General features: G+C 48.0%; 1 protein-coding gene across 1 annotated transcript; it reads left to right on the top strand.

Moving 5' to 3' along the window:
- The first annotated feature begins 672 nt into the window (after positions 1 to 672).
- REELD1 (reeler domain containing 1) lies at positions 673 to 8750 on the top strand. The gene is made up of 6 exons (XM_074588808.1): positions 673 to 892; positions 1747 to 1969; positions 3590 to 3762; positions 4470 to 4770; positions 5451 to 5514; positions 8090 to 8750. The coding sequence occupies exons 1-6, from the start codon at positions 673 to 675 to the stop codon at positions 8681 to 8683; spliced, it is 1575 nt and encodes a 524-aa protein (XP_074444909.1). The 3' UTR covers positions 8684 to 8750.
- The last annotated feature ends 10755 nt before the right edge of the window (positions 8751 to 19505 follow it).

Below are 19505 nucleotides of genomic sequence, written 5' to 3'. Positions count from 1 at the left end.
TCAAATTGTGAACTTCTGTGGATTACCGCGCGCCGCAGAGATCATTTATTCTCCTTCATTTAAAGGCTGTGGGAAGGGCAGCTCTGGAGCTCAGCTAATTCAAAGGAGCTGGGCGCACTCACAGGCTGCTAAAGCTGCTGCTTTGAATCACAGAATGGCAGGGGTTGGAAGGGACCTCTGGAGATCACCTAGTCCAACCCCCCTGCCAGAGCAGGGTCACCCAGAGCAGGTTGCACAGGAACGCGTCCAGGTGGGTTTGGAATGTCTCCATAGACGGAGACTCCACCACCTCTCCGGGCAGCCTGTGCCAGGGCTCTGCCACCCTCAAAGTAAAGAAGTTCCTCCTCATGTTTAGGTGGAACTTCCTACGCTCAAGTTTGTGCCTGTTACCTCTCGCCCTGTCACTGGGCACCACTGAAAAGAGCCTGGCCCCGTCCTGCTGACACCCACCCTTTAAGTATTTATAAGTATTAATAAGATGCACCGAGTCATCTTTTTTCCAGACTGAAGAGACCCAAATCCCTCAGCCTTTCTTCATAAGAGAGGTGTTCCAGTCCCCTAATCATCTTGGTAGCCCTTTGCTGTACCCTCTCCAGCAGTTCCCTGTCCTTCTTGAACTGGGGAGCCCAGAACTGGACACAGTGAACCTGCCTGTTGTTTTATGGCTGTAGGATGGAGGACAGCAGGAGAGCCCCCATGGCCGTCATCGTCTGGGCATGCACAACCCTGTGCTTGGTCTCCTACGCAGCCGCCTTCTCACATGGCGCCAGCCTTTCTGCCTGTGCTGACATGATGCCCAAGCACCTGAGAGCGCAGCTGCACAGCCCCAACAACAACTACGTTACTGTCCACACCAACATGTCCTTCTACTTCCCAGGGGACAAGGTTCCAGGTAAGGAACAGCTTCTCATTCCTGCATCTGGAAAATACATGATAACTGATCTCAAGTGTCGGCACTAATCTTTCTGATGGCTGGGAAGAGGAATAACTGCTCCAAGAGAGCTACGCCACCTCTCTCATCATGAGGAAACTCATGTATTTACGGAGGGATTCTGTTTGCAGCACTTTCCTGATGTTTCTCAAGTGATGGCTGACTCCAGATTTTCACCAGAGGCAGCCAGTAGGTTGGGATGCTTTTGGTGGGATTCATTTATCTCAACTGCGTTGCAACCATACAAGACCTCATCACATGCAACGGCACATGTGAGGCACCTCCAGAGGGTAAAGTCGCCTTCCTGCCTCCTCTGCACCGCACCAAGGGGTCTGGGTATGGTTGGGCAGCGTGCTCCGTCTCCAGCATCACCACTCCCAAAGCAGATGCAGACAGAGCCGAGGGGCACCACTCCCCAGCCTGGCCGCTTGCCTGCTCATCCCCGTGCAAAATAAAACCTTTGTGAGGGCATCACACAACCTTTTGCACCTGTACAGGCTGGTACCCAAACCTCCTTCCTTAAAAATGGCTGCATGCTGGCTAAAGTGTTGTGATTAGCAGCTTATAATCAAGGCGGGGAAAAGACTCGAGCAAATGTTGCGTGCAATTACGTACTACAAAGTTAGGGAAAGCCTGGCCTCCTGCATCCAGCATGTCCCAGACAGACCGTGAGGACAGAAAGTAAGATTGTGGTGGTGGTGGTGCTGCACGGGGTTTTCTTTTGGTTTCAGTGCTAGCCTTGGAAACTCCATTGCAAACAATTCACCCCATAACTACGAGACAAATCCCTTCGTGTCCCGCGTTTTGCCTTGCAGTGACAGTGAGGAGCACCCGGGATTTTATGGGCTTTTTGCTTCAAGCTCGCAAAGTGTCTAATGATGAAATTGCTGGCACATTCGTCTTCATTCCTCCTGGTTCCAAGCTGCTGACTTGTTTTGAAGATGGTGACACCGTCACCCACTCAGACAAGTCACTGAAGAGAAACCTGTCCTTCGTGTGGAAAGCACCAGACCAACCCATCGGAGACATCAAGTTTTTGTAAGAACATGCTGGTTCCTAACCAGAATTTGTGTCTTCTCAGTTAAAGGCTTGGCTTTATTTTTCCATCATATTTATCCAGCACAGTGGTTTACGTATCTTGAGCCCCCATGTAGCTAAATACTTATCAAATGCTGCAATAGGATCCCAGCTGGTACATAAATCACCATTTATATTTGCTGGGTAGCACTCCTTTTTATTTACATGGTCACTATTTTCTCAGAATAAATACGCTGGGAGATGACAGCCTAAGCACTTAGGAAATACAAATATTAAGACATAAAGAGAGAATTGTGATCACATTGTCTGTCTTTCTAAATAACACAGCCCATAGGACCTCCCTGCCTAAAGGATAACTTTGTATATCACTTCTTTTAAAAAAGAAATAAATTAAAAATGAGTGGTTTTAAAAAAGGTTAAGGAAGTTAGAAAAAGAGAGTGAGCGCTGGGACAAAACTTGACATCTCTGTCCTGCACCAAAGTCCAAGTATTTTGGTTCTGATTTGGAATGAAATTAAACATTTTCTAGCTGGCTGCCTCAGAGGAAACACAGTGACTTTTTATTTTGGAAGAGATTAAATTGTTATGGTTTGACTTTACAAAACTGCTTAGAAGCTGCTTGGCCAGATCCTTGGCTGCTCCTCAAAACATCAGCATCCTGGTGAGCACCGGGGCTTGTGCATCTCATCGTGATTCAACACAAGTTCATTGAAACAAAAATATTGCTGCTTAGCATTTCCAATTTTGCCCGTTGTTTTAGATTGGGAAATACTATTAAAACCACATAAAACTCAAGCAACCGAATAAACCCAACCCAAACCCAAGGACACCTATTCCTAGCCACCCGCTCTGACGCTTCCTTCACCCTCTGGCTTTTCACCCTCCAAGCTGGTTTCTGATAGCCTGTCCCTTTTCTCCCTACCACAGCATCTGGAAAAACTGCTTGTTAGGCTTAAAAATGCCTCAACGGGCACAGGAAAACCCGAGCCAGTTTCCCCTTAACTAATTCTCAGAAGCAGCTGAACAATCTGAGCTGAAATTCTCCCCAAATCGCCAGCTTAACTCAGGCTCTCCGGGTGAATGCTGGAAGGTTGGCCAATGCAGTTTTGGCACCTGACAAAAAGCAGAGGGTTATGCGGGCTCAAATATCAGAGGGCTGAGAAGAGAGACTGATTTTTATTTTTTTTTTCCTACCTATTCTGCTGTTTGTACAAGTTACATTGACTTGTTTTAATTAGTAAATACCACTGTTGTTTCCCTGCCTACGGAAGATTATAAGCAGACCTAGTCCAAGTTTTCCAAATGTACTTCTATCAACACAACGAATGTAATAGCCTTTTTTTCTTTTTTTCCTTTTTTTTTTTTTTTTAATTTAAGTTCCCACACTTTTTTTTTTTTGACTGATCTTAATTATGAGCGGTGATTCTTCACCCAGCCTCTTTCTTACGGGACCTGGTATCTTTTATTTGTAATATAAACCATGTGACAGGCTAATCCTTTGAAATAGTTTTGTGCTGCTTCTGCCTTCGGGTTAAAGCAGTCCTTGTGATTAGCTAAACAGTGAGATGTTTTATTAACACTATAGAGCCAGTAAATTCTTCCCTAATTACATTTTAACAGCATCTCCGTAGTCCAGTCATACTTCGTTTACTGGGCAAAGATCGAATCTGCTATCGTGGCTCAGCGAGGGCAATACAAAACGCTTGCTGGAAGTGGCAAGAAGCCCGACGCCGTGAGCCCCGAGCCCCGGCAAGGACCGGCCGACCCACACCCCACCTGGGTGGCGAGCAAAGGTATGGGTTCCTTACCCACCACTTCCCCCAGGGTAGTTTTACAGCTTATTCCAGGTGAGCGTTGAACACAAGTGACCCAAACGAGCTGGAGGGACCTGTTTGACTCCTGTGGCCGTGGGGGAGACCAGCAGCCGTGGGGGAGACCAGCGATCGTGTGGTGAATGCCTCGAGGTGAGGGGATGGGTCAGCATTCGAGGTGATGGAGACAGTTCCCAGGCGGGTACCTGAAAGATAAACAGCGTTGCCAGATCTTAAAATTTCAATGCAAGCCCTAAAATACAACACACTTTAAGTACCTAAAAATCTCCTGAAGACAAACAATTAGCAATGCTGTCTAAATAAAGGAATACATTTGTCTCTAAATGTAACTATTGCCCTTCAGGTATGTATTTAGTTGTATTTATGCGGCCTTTGGTCAGTAAAATGCTCCAAGAATTTACCTACACCCAAATCAGATGTGTTTGTCAGCATTTTGGGCATGGCACCAAGACTGAATTTCAATTATTTTACTTGACTGTAATTCAGGCAGTGGGCTTTGCTGCTTTACTTTCCATTTGGGTTCCCACTTAAAATTAAGTGACAAGTCACTATTATGATCCTTCCTGGCAAACATCAGCACTGAAGGGGGATTTGAAATAAACGGACTGAGGACAATACACTTCTGCTCCTCTCTCCCTGCTTCTTGTTTTGTCTCCATGCTGGATAAGGTCCCACCTCTCCCATGGCTGCCACCGGCTCCCCACAACGCACACCCACGCCTCCTGCCAGCCCCACTGCCATCGCGGAAACGCCGGCACCGGAGCCAGGTTTTGGTATGGGGTCAGATGCTCGTCCCGATGCTGAGCCAAAGGAGCTGGCCCGGCCTTCACGGGCTGTGTCCAGTGGGAGCGGTGAGTCCAGCATTCAGGGGCTGGAGCCGTCTCTCCCCACCCGAGACCCTGGCACGGCGGATGCCTTGCGAGGTTTCATCTCCCAGGACAATGCCTCCAGCTACAGCACCTCTGACAGGTAAACTAGGTGGTGGGAAGAGCTATTTCTCCAGCCCTTCTGGGGAAGAAAAATAGTACTCATTTCCCTGCGAATGAGCGAGGGTCCATGTAGGAAGGTGGCTGCACGCGGGGGGGGAGGTGAGAGGTTGTTTGCTTGCCGAAATGTTGATAAATAATCCTTTGGAGATGGCATGTGACAGACAGTGACAGGGAGAAAATCCAAAACTCTTAAAAACTTGACATCGCGCTGCTCAGCCCAGCAGAGGATTGCCCAGGTGGCTGAAAAACGTGATAAAAACTATTGACTGCTACAATATTTTTCTAAAAGCACATGCAAATATTCAAACAAACAGTGAACTCAGTAGAGCTATTTCTCCATCCGCAGGGAAAAGGAAGAAAGGATTTAAAGCAATAAACAAATTTGGGCTTGTGGATGTCTGCTCAGAAGTCTTAGAGGGTTTGGGCCGCATGGGCTTTCATGCAAGGTTTTGTGTTGTGGATGAAAACGATGGGGAGATGAATAAATGACCCGGTGTTATTAAAATGCAGCCCTCTATGGTCTGCGTTGACTGCCTGAGACCCGAGGCTGCTCTAGGGAGCGACACGCTTCTCTGGTGGTGCAAAGCCCAGGGATTTCCATGTGAGCAGCAGCAATAGGTCTCACTTACTAACCCTGCCTTTCCTCTGTCCGTATCTTAGAGCAGGACGCGTTGCCAGCGCTGCCACCCCACGCTTGTGCCTGATGTGTAAAGACAAGGGGCAGGTAAGCGGCAGGGATGGGGAGGATGTCTTCTCCAAAGGCAGAAAGAGAAGAGGAGGATAAAACCTCTCTGCTGCATCACTGCACCAAGCAGCCTGCGTAGGTCTCATAAGTGACTAAAACTACATTGAGACTGTTAAGAGTTTTAATTTTTTTTTATTTTAACTGGGAATTGGTTTTTATATTTCTTTTTTGTTTTCCTTTTGAGCCTGCTGCTTGGGTTTTTAAGAGTCCTGCTGTAAAAACAATCTAAAATAACTTTTCCTTCCTTATGTGGATATGACAAGAGGGCTTGTTATGGGGCTGGAAATGTGTGTTTTATTCCCATGGAAGGCTGAGGTGTTCCTTTCCAGAGGTGCTGGATAGGTACCATCCGTAACATTCCCCAGAGGCTGAAGACTTCATCTTCCCTGGGGACAGCCAAGGAAGCTGGGTGCTTTCTGAGGGCAGGGTCACCCCAGGAGGCTGAATGGACCAGCAAGGCAGAGGTGGTGGCGGCCATGGTGGTGTTAGCCACAGGCACAGGGTGCACTCACCAGAGAAAGCTGGAAGAGCGAGAGCTGGCAGACGGGACAAGCGGGCGGGAGCATCTTTCGGGAGAGGAAGCCCAGAAACGTGGGAAAGGACTGCAGCCCTGTGGAAGCAGGGTGGCTGTACATATGGAAGCAGATGTGGGAGCTGGAAAGGGCATGCGGGGAATTAGGTAGAGAAAGAAAAGGAGAGCAAGAGGAGGGACAGAAACTGGAGAATACCAGAGCTGTGGAGACGAGAGGAGGACGCTCAAATGGGAACTAGCCGAGAAGCTGGAAAGCAGGGGCAGCTTAGAGACACAGGGTACAGATTTAGCAGGAGAAGTCCAATACACAGCAGATGGAGGGGAGAAAAATACAAGGAAAATAAAGATCTAGATCTGGGTTGCAGGATGCCACAGAAGGAAGAGAAGTAATCTCACGGAAAAGAAAAGAGGAAGGGGCTGTACAGAAATACTTAGGAAGGAGCGAAGGACAGAGAACAAGTAAAGGAGAGACGTGTAACATGAGCATCAGGTGTAGCCATGGAGAGAAGTGGAGAAATGCCAGAAGATGCACAAGGCAAGACCTGAAGACCGTAATGAAATAAAATATTGAGAAATTAGGCAAGAAGAGAGAGAAGTACAAAAAGAAAGGAGAAATAATGTGAAATAGGGCAAGGACTTATGAAGCAATTCCATTTTCTATCCCAAAGTCGCAACTCCCTCAGTATATCCCTAAAGTACGGCGTTTGCATTTTGAGGGCAAGTGATCCATACAAATGCAATCCTAACTTAGCCAGCCAGCTACTTTACAGTTTGCAGTTCAGCCACTCAAAGTCTTTTATTTACTACTGTATTTTACTAGCATCTTCAGAAACGGCCTCTTCCACAAAGGATGCTCTGACCCTCCCCTACTTCGGTTCACAGCTGGCCAGGGCTCCTACCTCAGCTTTGTGCTCCTGTCACACTGTCTTTCCAGCAAGCTTTAGAAATTGCTAATGACGGTAGAGGGTGAGAGTTTCTCTGGTGTAATTAATGGATGTGTGAAAAAGCCTGCTGGGCTGGACAGGCTGGAGAGGCGCCAGCCACTGAGGGCCAGATCCAAATCTCAGTGGAGCCAAAGAAAAGACTCCAATACATTTTGCATGTTTTGGCTGGGGGCTCAGGTGCACAGTGGGAATGGAAAAATTCAGTGGGGGCCTCCTAAATTGTACGATTGTTTCACAGTTAGTCTTGGATGATATCTGCAGCAAACCCTGGGCTGCAGCACTGGCATGGAGCGGCTGTCATTTTGTGACGGATAAAATAAGGTGCGTGGCACCAGGCAGAGCCCCTAGGAACAGGAGCACGCAGGAACAGCCATTCCCACTAAAATGGGTGGTTAAGCACCACTGAGAGGCAGCAGGTTTTAAACTGTCTGTGTAGACTGAGAAAGCAAGACGGGCTTTGGGGAGAGTTCACAGGTTGTATGTGACAGCCCCAAAAACCACTGAGGTCCAAGGCCATTCCAAGTCTCCTGGATCCCTCTGTTCCACGGTTCAATCCACAGCCTCAGAAGGGTGATAAAGGATCCCAGTGGGATCCCTGGTGTCACCCTAAACAGGAAGCTTGGCCAGGAACAACATGCCTGTCCTTTCAGCATGACCCTGGCATCACTCAAGACGGGGATTGTTTATTGAGTGATATTTTTTGATAATGATGCCTGTGAAAAATGCCACCAATGCTACCAAAACGGTAGCTGCAGACCTTTACTTGGGCAAAGCAGGGACATTCCTCTCCCTCTGTGCCCTTCAACCTGCTCTGCCTTGCTCCCCTGGGACCAGCTCCCAGTGCCTTCTCCCTCCCATGGCAGTTCCGATATGGACAGAACGAGGTTCAATCTGCCCCATTTTCTAAAACCTACTGAGTAACCAGGGGATGGAGCAGAGTTATTCCAAGTCCAGGGGGACACCTGGGTATGAGAAATACAGAGCTGAACTGTACCGTGATGTTGGTAGTGGACGAGAACCTAATCAGCCCTTTTTCTCTTCCCTCAACGCACATCTCGTTGTGTTTTGGCTTTCAAAGGCCAGTACCGAGAGCAGGACCATCTTGAAAGCCTCCCCACCTGCGACAGTTTCTCCTTCTGCCCCGCACGTACACACTCACCGGGGTGACGCCGCTGTGACAACGGCCTGGTTTGGTGATGCTGACGCTGCTGGCAATTTGTCATCGGCTTCAAGGCAAATGGCAGAAAGAAAGCTGGCACCGCAGCCAGAGGTGGCAAACGCCAGGGACGAGGAGGAGAAGGAGGAGGAGGCGGCGGCGGGTGGGAATACCCTGCCATGGGTGACCAGACCAGCTCCCAAATCTGCTGTTCCTGGGAAGGGGGAAGACCCCAGCAGAGGGACCCGACTCCTAGCAGCCCAACTCGGCATCCTCCTGGTCTGCACGGCCGCCCTGGGCCTGGCGTTGGCAGCTGCCGTGCGCTGTGTCTGTGCCCAGCATTGCCACAAGCGGACAGAGGTCTCCTTCAGCGAGCCGGACCCCGACGTCATCGCCATCCAAGAAAACGGGGAGGTGATGCACTTCCGAAAGATCCGGGAGAACAGCTTTGTGCTGGTGCAAGCCGAGTACAACTGGGTCAGCCCCTCAAGCAGCGGGAAGAAGACAATCATCTGAACCTCTGCGACGCCGAAAGCAGGGCTATGCCGGCCGGTGGAGGTGGAAACAGCCCGGACTGCAGAGCACAGGGTGTAGGAAGTGGTGGGGTAGTTCCTCTATGCGCCACCACATAGGTAAATGAACTCGAAGCAGCCAGTTCAGACAGAGGTGTTAGGCAAAAGTATCTAAGCTCCAGCTGCTAAGAAAATAGAAGTTGATAGATTGTTTGGTATGTTACACTTACCGCAATTAATATTGTATATCTATTCATTAGCTGTCACTGCAGCCATGACATATGCTTCCTCTATTGCCTTAAGGGTATAGCCAAAAATAGAAATTCTTCCTCCGCACTGTAGTATCCTCTCCTGTTTAATCTCAACAAAAGTTTCTAGGGTTATATTTCTTTCTAGGAACTAGAAACCCCTGATATAAACCCAACCATTCCCATTTAGGAGCTTACAGGTTTGATTCTGTGCACTTGGTATCTCTCAGATGACAAAATACTTGCCGGTAGACTTTAAGTTTCAATTTGAAAATAAAAAGCAATAACTCATTAGTGGAGAACATTGATCCAAAGAACGCTGAATTGATCTACGGGAATGAAACACAGGGTGGCGGACACCAGCTTTTGGGGGAGAAACATGCCTCCTCATCAGGTGCAAATGGAAGAAAACCTTTCCTGTCCATTTGCACCTGATGAGGGAGCTTGTTGAAGCCTGACAGCCAGCATTTACCGGGTCTTTTACTTCGAGTCAGCTCAGTAACACTCTGTGCAGAAACACGCACTGAGAAGTACCCTTCCCAGGTCACTTTGGAGATCCCCAGCAAAGGCTGCGTGGAAAGTTAACAGCATCCTCGTACTCTGAGTTTGTGCAAACTTCTCTCCGAACGTGTGGTTTGCTGCAGGAGGCCTCTAAAACAGCCCTCGGAAAACATGATGATCCTTGACACCTTCTAAGAAGGAGAGGTGATGACAGCAAGGGTAAAGGTTTGTTTTACTGCAGCTTTGAAAGAGACAGAAATAGTCCTGATATCGATCCTCTTGAGATGTACACTTTAGAGCCTTTCAGAGAGCAGGAATCCCCCCTTCTGGTGTCCTTTTCTAGGGTGGAGGGACTCAGATGGTCCCCAAGCTGTGTTATGGGGGACAGACCTAAACTTTGGTGCTGCAGCTTATTTCGCAGCCTACAGCAATTTCCCCCTGAGCTAAGCAGATAATGACGGGACCCTGATGGCTCACACATCCTTCCTGGTGACAACTTCCCCCCCTTTGTCAGGAGGGCCCTGTGACCATCTCCAACTAGCTGGCCATCTTCATGCTTGATAGTCAGTCAACAGTTCTGTTCTCAGGTCCTCCCTTACCTTGCCATTGTCTTCAGAGGAGACAGGTAGGACATAGATGAGTTCTCCTGTTCAAACCCCTACAGCGTGATGAACGTGGTGCAGCTTTTGCTAATAGCACCTTCTATTAGCGCTCAGAAAGAGTTGGTTTCCAACCACGCCACTGTACAGCGATCAGTGACGTGATGCTTTGCACTACACATGTGGCCAAATTTCTATCGAGTTAACTTCTAGGCCTAGAGAGCCTTGAGCAAAAAGAAATGAGTGAGAAAAGAAGTGTACTCACAAGCGCAGCTTGCAGAGATGAGCTTCATGGTCTTACCCATGGCAGTTTGAAAAGAGGGGTGGCCACATCATGGCGCTTCCACTGCAGAGTAAGCAAGGGTGGTGCTGGAATTGAAAAGACATTTGTTTCAGGACTCAAAGGGATGCTAGGTGAATGGGTTTATGTTCAATAAGTCGAGCTTGAGCACTACCTACTAGGAAGTCTACAGGTTTTTAAGTGCAAGTCTAGACACAATGGCATTCCTCTCCTATGTCATGTGCTTTAGAAAGAAATCACGTTTCTGTAACCCAGTGTAGCTGAGCTGTGTAGCGACTAAAGCAGGCTGCATTCAAGCCCTTGTTAATGCAGCCAAAAAAAATAAATCCAATAATTAACTGAGAAAATAGGTCAACAAACTCTTAAATATTTAAAGAACTATCACATATTATTTTAAAAAGTTTCGTACGATAGCATAGCTGTTTATGAATAAATTACAAATACCTATGGCCTCTTCCGCTATCTCTCTAGGTTTAATGTTACCAAACTGGTACAGCCTTAACACCGTAACCTTCCTTTCCCCAGCCCTTTCCCCGTGACCCAGCACCACTTCTTGCCCGCCTGACCAGCGCAAGGGAAGGCCTCGTGGAGATGTTTGATTAGGGTAGCAGCACTTCAACACCACCCTGCCTTCTGCCAGACTCTGCCTTCTGTTAAATTTATGCAGCTCCAGTATTATTAGTAGTAAAACCAGTAATGGTGAGCTCTGAGGGACACGGCTCCTTTGAATTAGTAATGAGTTGTGCTACTTTGCGGACTTGGCTGAGACCTAAAGTGCTTGTGTTTTTTTTTTCTTGACTTCTGAATGATGTTTCGTTTGTTGTAGTTGCCATGACAAGAGGGATGGAGGTTTTATCTCTTCTTAAGGCTGTTAAAAACACAAGCACTGATTAATTTATTAAAAGGCAAACCATTCAAACACCCCCCCATTCTTAAGCAACTCGCCTTGTATGGAAATTAATCTCTGCTCACGTTTGGAACAGATTCAGGAGAAAAAAAATGACAGAATAAGGAAAAAAAAAAGGCACAAACCATTCTAATATTTACTGGAGGGACAAGTGAAAGACTTGCCTTGTTTCCCTTTCTATGTGCACGACTGTGTTCGTCACAGACATTCTGCTGGAACCGGGGGATCTCAGTTCCTCCAGCGCGGGTCAGGCTGCAGCCATCTGTGGCCCACGTTAAGCTGCCATCCCTCAGCAAAGTGACAGGGTTTTGGGTCAGAATTACTGACCAAAGGTGTGGAATACAGCTCACACTCAGCTCTAACGCACACCTACCCTGACTCTGTCTCCCCACCAGCCAAACAGGCATCAAACGCAGTTTTGGCAGTGAAAACTCCCGTGGCTTAAATCTTCTGATCCCACTACAACGTGTGAGCTATCCTAACTAAAAATGAAAAAATACAAAATTTAGAAATAGCTTACTTGCATACGGGCATGCCCTTACTTGCATACTCATTTTCCCGTCTCACATCACTGTGATTCCTGCTTTCCCTCTGCTCCGCAAAAATATAAACCGCTGCCCCATAACCGTCAGTCCCGTATGTTGAACATATAACACCATCGATGATTCTTACTGCTTTTCCACAGTATCTGAAATCACTTTGGTTTTGCCCATCACCAAGCCCTTCCTTAAATCTCTTCCCTCTGTGCCTCAGGGATGATGTTGTCTCCTGCAATGCTGCATCTGCCCTATTAAAGACGCCCACCCCCACTGCAGTTAGCAGGGAATGGCAGCCCTCCAATACGTTAGTGGCACTAAATCTGAGGCAGAGAGGCTGCATTAAGCAACACAGTTGGGCCAAAGGTTGGTTAAGTCATCCCGGACATTTCCTGCGTTGGTGGAATTGTCACTAGTAAGTAAAAAAGCCAAACGTGTGCTGATTTTGCCAGCTCCGAAGGAGAAGCCACCAGGCCCTGTGGGGCATGTCGTGGACATGGGGGATGTGCAAGCTCAGGCTCCCAGCAGAGGCAGTGCCCTCCCCAGCGCAGTGTGGGGACAGGCCCCAGGCATTACGGGGATCTGGCTGGGCGGCTCGGCTGGCCCTTTTGGCACAGTTTCTGCAACTCCTTCAGCCCACACGAACCAAGGCAGGCAGAGCAGCAAGGCCAGGAACGCAGAGAGCAACACACTCGGCACATCCCCCAGCAAACAGCCCAGGGAGATGGCGCCTGGGCTGTCGTGCTGAGGGTTGAGGGCTCGTCCTCTCCCCCCAGCCCTGAGGGCTTGCCCCTGCTTCAGCCAGCTCCTTGGCGGAGCTGCAGATGCACGTGTTATTTATTCACTTAGATTTCAACAACGAGAAATGCCTGTAAAAAGATGCTCTAATGATTCCTGCACCATTCAGCTGCAAAAAGAGAGCTGCTTACCGGCAAAAACCAACAACGAAGGAGTGCCCCGACCTGCCCAGCTGGTGAAGAGCAGCTCAGGCCCCTCACTGCTCCTGGCACACTGGGCCCCCTCTGCTGCCACTGCCAGGGCCAGAAGGCTCCGTCTGAAAGCCACGGTGTCCGGGCAGCTCCGCGGGGCTCCCTTCCTTTCTTCCCCTGCTCTCTCCCGCCAGCACCTCCAAGGCACCACATCACCTACCAGAGGGCAGAGAAGGACCTGGGGACTCACGACTGCCCTGGGACCAAGAGCTGCTGAGGGCTCTCTCCCTGCTCCCTCCCACCACCGAATCGTTTCCCTTCGCAGGTCTCGTCACAGCAGCCCCCTCTTCCCTTGTTAGCGCGTGTGCGACTCTCACAGCAAAGTGTTTTGTTATATGATGTATGAGGGATCATGTCTCAAACCACATTTTACTGTATATTTAAGTGCATGTTTTGCTGATTTACTGCTGTTCTGGAGAACATCTCCCTTCCCGAGCAGGGCAGGCCCATAAAGGATGTATCAGCTCTGACTAATGATTATTAGTACATCCCAAGGTTATGTCCCACAATCAAATAACGTGTAGGAGGGAAGAGAGACTCCAGCTTACTCGGCTGAGGACAAAGATCACAGATAGTCTCTTTGAATCTTCAGATTGCAATATCCGTTACAGATTGCCACCTTCTAGTGTCAAAGTATAATTTGTTGTAGAGAAAATGTGTCGCTGTTTCAAAGGCGAGTCAAAGATCAGCCTCGCTGTACATCAGCGGCTGTTGATGTGCATTAGGAAGCGACGGCCAGGTACCAAAGGCACCAGGCTGGCTGCCGGTGGAGAGGGGGAGGCAGAAGACGTGACTCGCTGATCCCGATTATGCAAACGCGGGGCCCGAAGCGGAAGAATATTTAACCCAGTCAACTCCAGTGTCACCAGTAACTCCCGGCGCCGAGGGCAGCGCAAACACCACGCGCGCTGGCGGGCAGCGGGCGGCGGAGGCAGAGCGGCGCAGGCGGCCGCCGCCGGGCAGAGGGTTCCCGGGGGGAGCGCGGCCTCCGCCCGCCCGGCCCCGCGCCGCCGCCAGGGGGCAGCCTTGCCCCGGCCATGGCGGCCGCGCCCGGCACCGCCGCTCCCCGCGGGCCGCGCTCGGGGGGTCGGACCCGCCGTGAGGCGGCGAGGGGCGGCTCGGCCGGGACCCGCGCCTCTGAGGTGGGCAGGCAGCGGCTTCCCCGGTGACAGGGCCGAGGCGGAGCCCCTGGAAAGCCGGCGGCTGCTGCGCAGTCCCTGATACCGGGCAGGGAAACGCACCAGTTACCTCCAGTCTCCTGTTACTGGGCAGGGAAACGCACCAGTTACCCCCAGTCTCCTGTGATACTGTCAGGGAAACGCACCAGTTATCCCGTCTCCCATTAGCAGGCAGGGAAATGCACCAGTTCCCTCCAGTCTCCTGTGATACCGGGCAGGGAAACGCCCCAGTTACCCCCAGTCTCCCGTGATACTGTCAGGGAAACGCACCAGTTACCTCCAGTCTCCTGTTACTGGGCAGGGAAACACACCAGTTACCTCCAGTCTCCTGTTACTGGGCAGGGAAACGCACCAGTTACCCCCAGTCTCCTGTGATACTGTCAGGGAAACGCACCAGTTACCTCCAGTCTCCTGTTACTGGGCAGGGAAACACATCAGTTACCTCCAGTCTCCTGTGATACTGTCAGGGAAACGCACCAGTTACCCACAGTCTCCCGTTAGCAGGCAGGGAAATGCACCAGTTCCCTCCAGTCTCCCATGATACCGGGCAGGGAAACGCCCCAGTTACCCCCAGTCTCCCGTGATACCCGGCAGGGAAATGCACCAGTTACCTCCAGCCTCTGCAGGCTTCAGGCAGTCCCTGATACTGGGCAGGGAAACAAACCAGTCTCCACAGGCTTAGGGCTGCCAGTGATACTGGGCAGGGAAACACCCCAGTTACCTCCAGTCTCCTGTGGTACTGGGCGGGGAAACGCACCAGCTGCCCCCAGTCTCCGCAGGCTTCAGGCTGCCCACAATACCGGGCAGGGAAACACCCCAGTTACCTCCAGTCTCCGGCTGCGGTTGCGCTGCCAAGTCCCTGTTGAAGCCGAGGAGGCAGGAACATCAAAACACGGTGAAGGAACAAACGAGGTGAGCCCTAGAAGCTCAGAATCCAGCTCGCTGTTGCTTTCTGCAAACAAACAAAAATTAAGGCCCAAGCCAACCATCAGTCCAAATTTTTCACTTCAAGTCAAAGGACCGATTTGACTTTTGATTTTTAAAGGACAACTATCATGACTTTTAAGCACTAATACGCAGAAGAGATGAATAGCGCACTTGGCGATCTGCATGATTTATTTGGCAAAGCCTATTAGTTCTCTCTGGAGCAAATTAACACTAATTCTCGTCTGTTTGTCAGTGGGAATTTAATGTAGGCTAGAAAGTCATTGAGAGTTTTCTTCGGGTGGAAGTCCGTTCAAAACAGAACAAAAAAGATGAATTTGGAAAAAAAAAGCTTAATAAAGTCTTCTTTAAAAGAAAACCACTCAAGGCTTGACTGTTAATCAAAAGAACATCACTTACCTTACTCAGCATCACTGAAACCAGAATCTGGCAGCAAGTTTTTAAAAAGGAACCCTTTTTTCTTTCTTTACAGTCACAATTTATAACAGCTGAATTATTGGCCATAAATACTCTCTTCCTTCTGCTAATGTATTGTGCTTCTGGGATTGTTCAGAGCAAACATTTTGTTGCTAAGACAATAAACCGGGGCTTCTGAAAAAAATTTCACACACATTCCAAGCAGCAGCTATTCAAAGAATACCACCATGCCATCCTAACAGACTAAATTTTGTTTTATTTTCACTAGGATTGAAAATAAATTAATTTTTTTAAACATAGAAAGCTGCTGCTTGCAATACACTGGAGCATATTTATGTATGCACCAAAGCTAAAAATTGAAACGGGATGAATTAGCAGAGAGTTTACTGTTTATAAAGTAAAAAGCTAGATGAGCAAAATACATTCGTAATATGTAAAATATTAAATTATAGAACACAGAAGATAAGGATTTAATATACATACTGTTACACATGGAGAGCAGTTTTTCTGTAGGTAATATGCACCTTACTTAAGAAAAAAAAATAAACAAAAAGCTACCTAAAAGTCTTCCAAAAAACTGGTACCCTTGGGTTTTCTTGTTTTTTAAACAATGTCTCCATAGATAAGTTAAATGAGAATATTTGGGAACACTGGTATGTGATAGTATAGCTATATACAGCTCTTCATGCCCTTTATAATCAGAGAGGTTACACGTTAGTGTTACACATCACAAATACGTGTTACCTGATCAGAAACACGATAAAAGTCAGGCTCCGCAGACCGCAGCGCTTCGCTTCTGTTCCCCTGTCTCACACAAAACCTCACGTTATCACAGCTCAGCTATGTTTTTAAATTTGGAGGGGCCAGAAAGAGTGGATTTTGTGAGCGCAGGGTGGCAAACCCCCCGTTGCCCTGGGGAAGTACCGCTCCCACGCTGCTGCTCCCGCGGCCCTGGGATTCGGCTCCGACCAAGAGATCTGTGCGTGATGCCCGCAGACAGCCGAGCTGAAAAGATACAGGCTTCCCACATTAACGCTCCGTGAGCCGCATCAAATACAGTTAGCATATTAGCTGGCTGAAATTGTGTCATACTCTTATTTTTAGTGCGCTATTATGCCTCTGGGATATATTTTATTTAACAGGGAATTGGACCTAAACAGATGTTGCAGCAATTTTCTAAAGGGGGCTTTAGGCAACTCACTGTGAGGCACCCGAAAGACTGCGTGTATGTTTTAAGGAAAGGGCAGAGTGAATGCGTGAGCCAAATACTGTACGTGCATCTTTTTTAGTCCTGAACCGCTGTTTGGAAATTACAGTTAATTTTTCAGGCAAAAAAATGATCTAAAATATTTCACGGAAAAAATAGGCATTTTTATTAAGAAAAATATTGAGGTTCTCCCACAATTTTGCTAATTTAAAGCAACATTATGAAACAGAACAAGCAAGAATTTGCTGAAGAACGTGGCACAATGTATCATGCAGTAATACTGGATTGCCCAAAGGACCAACAGTGACTATAACGGATACAGCGGCGAGCTGCAGGCCCGCGTGCATGCGGATGTTTCCATCCAGGGGAGCTGCGAGACCTAACGAGGAACATGAAAACCATAATTCGCATGGGTAAAGTTCTGTGCCAGCACAAAAAGCTGATTTCTGCTGCCCCAAGCAGCATCTTGGAAAGTTGCCCTGGTTTCTCGGTCACAGTTATCCTGTCATGCTGCTGCGGGATGGGGTCTCTAAGAAGACAGCATCTTCTTAGAGATGCTCTCCAGGCAGATGAGAGCATCATCTCGGTGATGACACCAACAGGTTCAGTCAGGGACAGCTAAATAGGAGAAGTTTAAAAAAAAAAGGGGGGGGGGTGGATTTAGGCTGAAGATATGAAAAAAAGACATTTCATCACTTATTTCATCAAACACTGGTGACAAGAAGTGGCAAAACTACATGGAGAAGTCACAAGGAAATAAGAACGCTGTAACATCTTGGGTATGGGCTGCGCAGCAAACAGAAGGACACTGATGGGGAAGGACTGCAGTCACAACGCTAAGAAATGGAGGGAGCACAGAATTGCAAAAGCTTTTGTCAATACAATTTCATACCCAATTATTGTCACGGGACTCTCAAATTTTATTTCCTGCAATTCTTCTGGCAAAAGGCCAGTTCTCACATGACCTCCATAATTTTTTTTAATCCTATCAATGAAATCGTCCTTCCTTCGAGGCAGGCCATTTTCTTCCCTTTTAAGACAGCTGATTTCCTTTAGAATTGGGAACTGTTTCATAAGAAAACTGACCATAAATAGCAAGCTTTCTCTTACAGAGATGGACAAATATTAGCATGCTAACATCTGCAAGCCTTTGATTTTTGTTACAATTATACTAGACGGAGCCCACCCACAGAGGATGCCATCCAAAGAGGCCTCTTTTCTTTCTTAACCGGGTGAAAAATGGTTGTGCCAGGCAGCAACTTTTAACACGGGTAAAGAGAGGACGATACGTACCAGCACAGGATCCTTGGGAGACGCAGGCCCTCTTCTGCGTGCTGCAGTGGTTGGTATCGGCCGTCTCTCTGAGCAAGGACCACAATCAATTCATAATCTCACGCCTGCTTCTGGTCTGGGCTAGCAATGCAGGGTCAGCGTTGATTTGAACCTACTAGATAGCCTAAGAATTAACAGGTTATTTTATTACTTAACAAATCCAGGTGATGGGATCAACTCAGTGGGGCTCTTTTCTGCATAGCAATGCCGAAGGCCTTCGATCTACCTGCCCTCCCTGCAGCGCGTAGGGTAGGTGGCAGGGAGCAGAGCCTGATTCAACAGCGGCTATTGCTCATTTTCTTGTCACTCTATAGGTCAGCGGCTGGCAGAAATCTCTGCGGAAACGCATCTAAAAATATTTTGAAAACTTGGCCTCCGCTGATGAGCAAATTAAGTGGTGACTCATGCTCCCATCAGCTCCAGACTTGATTACTGCAATTTGATGGACTGAGAAGCTGATATTCCACCGAGACTGCAATTTGCTTAGGGGAGCAGCCGAGAGGCCTCATTGGCACCAATTGCTTCCAACACATCTCTCTTGTCCTTTTAATCACTAACAAATTTAATTTCACTTCTCACTGAAGATCTCACTCTCCACCTTTCTGGCAAGAGAACAATTTAGAGGCTGCTTCCATGACCTCTGCTACAGCTCTAGATGCCAGCATGAGGCAGACCCGCCTGCAGCAATGCCTCGCACCTGCGTTTCCTGGCATTCCTTTCTCCGGTCCTGCACATCTAAAGCCATCGGACAGACCTTGTGCATGCAACTCCGGAAGACTACTTACCATCCTGCAAGGTGTTCTCTGTTGAATGAGAATTTTACAGGAACCGTACACATAAAACTTCGAAGGATTTAATCCAAAATGCCTCCTCAAAGAAGTCACAGTCTAATGATGACAATTGATAACATGGTCTCAGCAAGAAAACAGCAAAGAGGACACAACCTCCCTCTTCTGCCATTATTCTGATACGATGCTGTAGTTTTGGTCTGGGAGACTGGGGCTACCCACGGAAATAGGGACGAAAGGGATTTGGTTTGTTAGATGCTGGAAAGGGCAGGCCATTAAATCTAAAGTAAAATACTATTCATTTACTGTCCTCATGTGTTACATTATCACGGAGCTTTGTTAGAACAATGGCAGGGCTTTTCAAACAGCTTCCCCAGGGAGATCGCTCTGCAGCTTAACAGCCCTTTCACTGGAGATGTGCAAGTGTAACCGAGGGCAGAATTTAGTCTCTTGTCTACTTAACGTGTTTGCGAGGGACTGTATGTGTTTCTGGCACTTTATAATAATAGTAATATAAATGCATATGGATTATAAGAAAATGGAGAAACTATGATTTAGCCCTTTACTGTGTTGTAATTCCCAAATGCATCAACATCTATTTAAGTGCAAAATAGTCTACAGTTTACAAATATAGTGCTGCAATCATCTGCTGTAAAGGTTCTGTATGAGATTATGGCTCAATACAAAACACAATGCAGTGTCTGAAATTTCATTTTTAATGTCAGAATAACATCAAAAAAGTAGCTTTTTCTCCATATGCAGTCTTGCAAAAAAAAGTATACAAGGGACTTGGTCCTTTCTGGTGATTTCTACGTATATAACTGCTCATCTCTTATGCACATATGCACTTGCACATAAATAAATGTGCTTGTAGACAG

This window comes from Larus michahellis, chromosome 5 (assembly GCF_964199755.1).
Source record: "Larus michahellis chromosome 5, bLarMic1.1, whole genome shotgun sequence".
In the NCBI taxonomy this organism is placed as follows: Eukaryota; Metazoa; Chordata; class Aves; order Charadriiformes; family Laridae; genus Larus; species Larus michahellis.
Note: the sequence above shows the minus strand (reverse complement) of the source record. Positions and strands in the feature narration are given on the sequence as shown.